The 6,000-nt window shown below is 38.5% G+C and overlaps 1 protein-coding gene across 1 annotated transcript; it reads left to right on the plus strand.

Annotated features, from left to right (window-relative positions):
- Positions 1 to 1,846: 1,846 nt before the first annotated feature.
- On the plus strand, positions 1,847 to 5,582 carry LOC121985826 (autophagy-related protein 18a-like). Its single transcript, XM_042539496.1, has 4 exons — positions 1,847 to 2,978; positions 4,624 to 4,825; positions 5,035 to 5,161; positions 5,330 to 5,582. The coding sequence occupies exons 1-4, from the start codon at positions 2,004 to 2,006 to the stop codon at positions 5,415 to 5,417; spliced, it is 1,392 nt and encodes a 463-aa protein (XP_042395430.1). The 5' UTR covers positions 1,847 to 2,003; the 3' UTR covers positions 5,418 to 5,582.
- Positions 5,583 to 6,000: the final 418 nt, after the last annotated feature.

Below are 6,000 nucleotides of genomic sequence, written 5' to 3' on the forward strand. Positions count from 1 at the left end.
ACACTAGTTTAATGTAGCCGTGTGTGACCCCCCGCACGGTCGTGACACGGCCGTGTGGAGTCACACGACCCCAACCGGCCAAGGTGACACGACCATGTGATCAACACGGCCGTACACCTCTTGGTCTCGCCCAAGGCGACACGACCGTGCACCTCTTCCTGTCGGCCATAGTGACACGACCATGCATCCTTTTTGTCTCGGCCAAGGTGACACGACCGTGTGGCTCACACGGTCGTGCACCTCTTCTTCTCGAGCAAGATGACACGCCCGTGCCCTGCTCCAACAGGAAAGGCCTTACACGACCGTGAGCCACACACGACTGTGCCTAGACTCGGGTCTGGTATGGTACACGGGCGGTCATTACCACATGACCCCCGACTAGCTCCCTCTCGGGTAAGGCTACACGGTCGGTCAGGCCCACACGACCCAGACCTTCTAGCAACTCTAGACTTTATCTCAACTTTGTTTTGCTCCAAAACATGACTTAACAATCGAAACAAATTCAGAATAGATTTTTGGTTTGAGCAGTGTGCATATAACGAAGTTTTTAGAAGGTATAAAAAGAGTAACGTCCGTGCCTTAGGTTAGAATTAAGAAGGGCGGTTGTTACACAGCGTCGGCGTGGGCGTTGGCCTCGGATGCTCACTGTACACGACCTTGCTACCTCAACAGCGGGTAAGCCCGTGATGGCGACACACCTTATTTTGTTAAAATCGGATTTGAATTACTTTGCGATGATGATATCCAATACGATCTTCTTGTTTTTTCACGATCCAAAAGTTTATTGTCTCCGTGGAGGGGAGGTTTTTTAAAGAAATAAACTAGATGCATTGTTTTATTTTCGATTGTTTTGCACATTACATTTTTTCTATTTATGGAAGATTCAAATTCTAGGCATATCTAATTGTTAGAGCTCTAAATAAGTTTTTTTTTTCATGATCTTAATATGCCACATCAACAATATGAAAACTCATTGAAATATTTTCAATGGTTAAAACTCTAAATAAATTTTCTTATGATCTAATTCATAATATGAGTTGTATGATTTCATATATATATATATTATATCAAATTCAAGATAAAAAAATAGATTTATATTTTCATTACTACTTAAAACTTCATTTGATGTAAACCTCTTAATGACTTCTAATTCAAATTTTTAGATTTTACAAACCCCTCCTAAATTCGTTTGATTCCTTGACGAGGAGTAATAATACCAAAATAATGAATCCTCTCTCTCATACCAAAATAGAACTACTCCTAGTCATAGAACTCCCCTCCCCTCTGTTGGGTGAGATCGCTATTTCAATTTTAAAAGGTATTTAAAAATTTATTAGAACTTGGGATATCTTGGAACGATTCCTCTAAAATTAAGAGAATTTTATTTCAGCTCCGTAATATTTTTTTTATTTATTTTGTCTTAAATTACTATGTGTTTACTCTCTAAATTTACAAAATAAAAATAAAATACTTTTAATCTTAACAATTTTTTCTTCTTTTCGGCATATGCATTGTCCACGTGACCATCTTTGTATCACAATAGTTTAGGTAAATTAAATTAAAATAGTTAATTAATTATGTAGATTGGAATTAGAATTTTATCTCAAAATTTTATCCAACAATTTTTTACATTATTAAAATATGACAAAAAAAAAGGTACAATCATAATATTCTTCCATTAAAGATAATCACTAAAACATAAAAAGTGTAAAAAATAATCAAATCGTGCAGTAAGAAAACCTTTTCCAACGTATCTACGAATAATAAGGAGCTTTCTTTAATCATTTGACTTCGTTTAAAAAGAAATCCCGATGAGGCATAAAATAGTTTGGGCATAACTGTAAAAATATGATCTTCTAGCGTATTTGTGGTTGTGGGGATGAGTTCGCAAAGCCGAGCTTGACATTGCGCTCCGCCGCAGGCCGCTTCGGCTTTTTATCGGCCATCGGTCATTTCTGCCCTTCCGATCCCGTGAAAATTTCTGATCTCTCTCCGCTCCGACCATGGCTTCCGTCTCGATCCCTCCTCCTTCGCCCATCGCCTCAGATGCTTCCGCTTCGACTTCGGATCCCGCGACCGGTCCCGGCTCGTCTTCGCCCGCCCCTCCGCCGGTGGACTACCCTAACCCCTTCTCGCCCCCGCATCTCGATCCCGAGGAGGAGGAGGAGGAGGAGGAAGCGAACATCGGCGATCCTCCGAAACTAGATGAATCTTTCGAGGATGTGGCCTCCCAGCCGACCTCGGATTCCTCCCTCGACGCCTCCTCCACGACTCCCACGCTGCAGCCAGTCCCCGCGACCACGTCCTCCTCTCCGCCTAGGGTAGCGGAAAACGACGCCGCGCTGGCGCTGTCGCTTCTCCACCTGTCTTTTAACCAGGACCACGGTTGCTTCGCCGTCGGCACAGATAGGGGATTCCGGATCTACAACTGTGACCCTTTCCGAGAGATCTTCCGCCGGGACTTTGATGGAAGGGGCATCGGCGTGGTGGAGATGCTGTTTCGGTGCAACATCCTCGCTCTCGTTGGCGGCGGGCCGAACCCGAACTACCCGCCCAATAAGGTCATGATCTGGGATGATCACCAGAGCCGGTGCATCGGGGAGCTCTCCTTCCGTTCGGAGGTCCGTGCCGTCCGGCTCCGGAGGGACAAAATTATTGTGGTTCTTGACAACAAGATATTCGTCTATAATTTCGCGGACCTTAAGTTGATCCATCAGATAGAGACTGTGCCGAATCCCAAGGGGTTGTGTGCTGTTTCACAGCAACAGGGGTCGCTTGTGCTTGTCTGCCCAGGTGGTCAGAAGGGGCAGGTCAGGGTGGAGCATTATGGATCGAGGCGAACGAAGTTCATTATGGCACACGATTCAAGGATAGCTTGTTTTGCTCTGTCGCAGGATGGAAGGTTGATTGCAACTGCAAGTTCCAAGGGCACGCTTGTTAGGATATTCAGCACAGTCGATGGTACTCTCCTTCAAGAAGTAAGGCCTCACATTGGATTAAGTTATCATTTATATGGATTTTTTCCTTTTATTCTTTGTTCTATTCTATTGTTTGCCATCAATTGACTTTCTTCGTCTACATATAACAAGAGACAAGGACTCCAATGCTTGCAGCTACATTGTGGTTCATTTGAATTTATTTGAATCTTCCTATACCATTTTAGCATTAGAATTTCAGTATGTGTACCTTATGTCTCTCTTTACTCCAATTTAAACGCTCTTTGATCTCCTCTTTTGACCTGGTAAATTGTTATACTTTTCATTTTCTATTGTCTGGAGCTATCTTTGGTTCAACAAATCCAATATGAAACTGTTAATAGATATTTATGCTGTAGGATTCGAGTATAAAGGTTTTAGTTTTGATCCTATTACAATGAGTAATGCTCAAAAGGAAAATGCTTATGGTTTTGTGCTTCAAACTTCACTTAGCCAGATTCAGTATCCATTGACTTAAATCAATAATGTTGATGTATTTTTATGCCAATATTTCATAAAATATGTAGTGCCTAAAACTTCATATAGCTAGATTCAGTATCCATTGACCTAAATCAATAACATTAATGTTTTTTTATGCCAATATTGCATAAAATGTGCTGTCATAATTTCTTTTTTTTTTGATGTATTTTATAAAACTGATTAGTGATAAAAAGAAGAAAATATTAGTAAATAGTTGATTCAACCAAAGATTTTAAGTATATAAGCCAATTTGACCGGATTTGTGTCTCAAACTGTTGAGTGGAGTACCATTTGGGAAGTCAGGATGTGGTTTCCTAACTTGGTGGAGGAAAGATGAACTTCCCTGTATACTTGCAATTTTTTTTTTGCATGTACATAAAGTCGTAAGTTTTGTCTGTAAACACTGATCATAGGCCAATGCAAATGTTGTATGCACGCAGCATTTGCAAAAGTATTGTTTGATTGCCTTTGAATAGACTATTGCCTGTAATAGTTATTGACAAAACAAGATTTGGCAGGAGTCTGCATTGTTGTGTCATATAATTTTTTACTATTTTTTTAAAAATGATGTTTTACATTATTTGATATGATTGTAAGTTGACAAGAACAATATGACAGCTTAAGAGTTATAATATCATTAACACACCACTATACAAGTTGTTGGCTCTACTTTTAGCTACACAGATAAATGCAATCTACACCCTGTAATTACACAGAATCTATATAGCAACTGCACGTTTACTTCCTGTACCATCTTCACATGCAAGAACATGTTATGTGACCCACGTAACAGCTATAATATTTGCTTCATTTCATCAAGAACAATTTTTTTTCTGTAAAAATGCAACTATATCCATAGTACCAAACATTTCTATTTGTCTTTCCGTTGCTGATGAATTTGTTATTTTTTCCCCTTTATTGGCTGAATATAGATCAATAATTTGGGTGGTTTCAAGAAGTTGCTATAGCTATGTTTATTCTTTTTCTTAAATGGGAGGATGGAAATTGAGTGTCATCTTGAGGCTGTTGAAATCAGTGTCTTGTTATGGTTGAAGTATTCCTTTATTGGTTGTTGCTTGGGGCATATGCCATTCATGTTTACAATTTTGTGCATTCACTGTGTTCCACTTCCAATGCTTTCTAATGGTCTTCTTTCTTGGTACATTAGGTAAGAAGAGGTGCTGATAGAGCAGAGATATATAGTTTGGCTTTCTCTTCTGACATGCAGTGGTTGGCTGTCTCTAGTGACAAGGGAACTGTTCATGTTTTCAGCCTCAAGGTTAATCTTGGATTGACAGCAAATGACAAACCTCGCCCTGCATCAGATCCAAATTCTCCAACTCAAAGTTCACATCTTTCTTTTATGAAAGGTGAGCTGCATATTAGTTATTCATATCAGATTAGCCATTGATTACCTTATTAATTGCAAACAAATTGGTTAGCCTAATGGTTTGATGCCTCTAATTAGGTAGCCGTGCAAATAGTATGATGTGTTTAGTTAGTTAGCATCTGTTTCTTCTTTGGTTCTACTGTAAATTAGAGAAATATTTCCACTGTCTGAAGTTGTTTCCTTGTTTAGGAGTATTGCCGAAATACTTTCACTCGGAATGGTCAGTGGCACAGTTCCGATTGCATGAAAATACACATTACATTGTCGCATTTGGCCACCAAAAGAACACTGTTATCATTCTTGGTATGGATGGAAGGTATGAATCTTTGTTTCTCAAACTCTGCAATTATAAGAGTTTTTTCCTATGTTCGTTAGTTCGCATTATTACCATTTAATTTCTAAACACATATGAAGTGTTTTTAAACTTGATCACTTGTTAATATTATTTTATATTTGATATGGTTTTCTTGGATTGCCCATGCAGTTTCTTTCGATGCCAATTCGATCCAGCTGCAGGCGGAGAAATGAAACAATTGGTATGCTATAACTTCCTCAAGTCAGAATCCTTCTAGTAGGATAATGTGTCTGACCTCGATGGCTCATTCACGGTGATTTTCATAGCTAAATTTCATCTCGGCATAAGAAGTCTGTATATAGATTGAACTATTGGCATGTAAATAAGTGCTTCTGTGGTAAATAACTTTATGTGAATATTAGAAGAAAGCGTTTCGTTGTCACTCCGATTATTAGTATGCAAATTCTGATGCCGACTGATGCCTACGGACGATAATTAAAAACTAATTAATGGTTGAAGGGTCCTACTAGGAAAGGCACATTGAGCCCTCATGTTTAATTTAAATGAACATTGCTATCATTTTTTATATATCAGATCGCTCAATTTTACTAACTGATTAATTAATTTTGCTATTGACGGTTTAATCTCACATTTTATTCACTAACTAAATCTAGTACCTTAAGCCAGGGAGCATACCATTTTTTCTAAATTATAACTCTGCAAATATTATAAGTATCATTTAATTAATTTTAATTACTTTTTAACCAAACTCTAGTTCAGTATGGTATACTGAAGTTTATATTGTATACTGAATTTTTAGTATAATATAAATTTTATATCGATTATTGTAATTTTTTTAT

Source organism: Zingiber officinale, chromosome 5B (genome assembly GCF_018446385.1).
Source record: "Zingiber officinale cultivar Zhangliang chromosome 5B, Zo_v1.1, whole genome shotgun sequence".
In the NCBI taxonomy this organism is placed as follows: Eukaryota; Viridiplantae; Streptophyta; class Magnoliopsida; order Zingiberales; family Zingiberaceae; genus Zingiber; species Zingiber officinale.

Excerpts from the sequence above, each read along its gene's own strand:
- LOC121985826 (XM_042539496.1), top strand. The coding sequence starts at position 2,004 with ATGGCTTCCGTCTCGATCCCTCCTCCTTCGCCCATCGCCTCAGATGCT. Across the intron at positions 2,979-4,623 it reads ATGGTACTCTCCTTCAAGAA|GTAAGAAGAGGTGCTGATAG; the intron begins GTAAGGCCTCAC and ends TTGGTACATTAG. Across the intron at positions 4,826-5,034 it reads ACATCTTTCTTTTATGAAAG|GAGTATTGCCGAAATACTTT; the intron begins GTGAGCTGCATA and ends TTCCTTGTTTAG.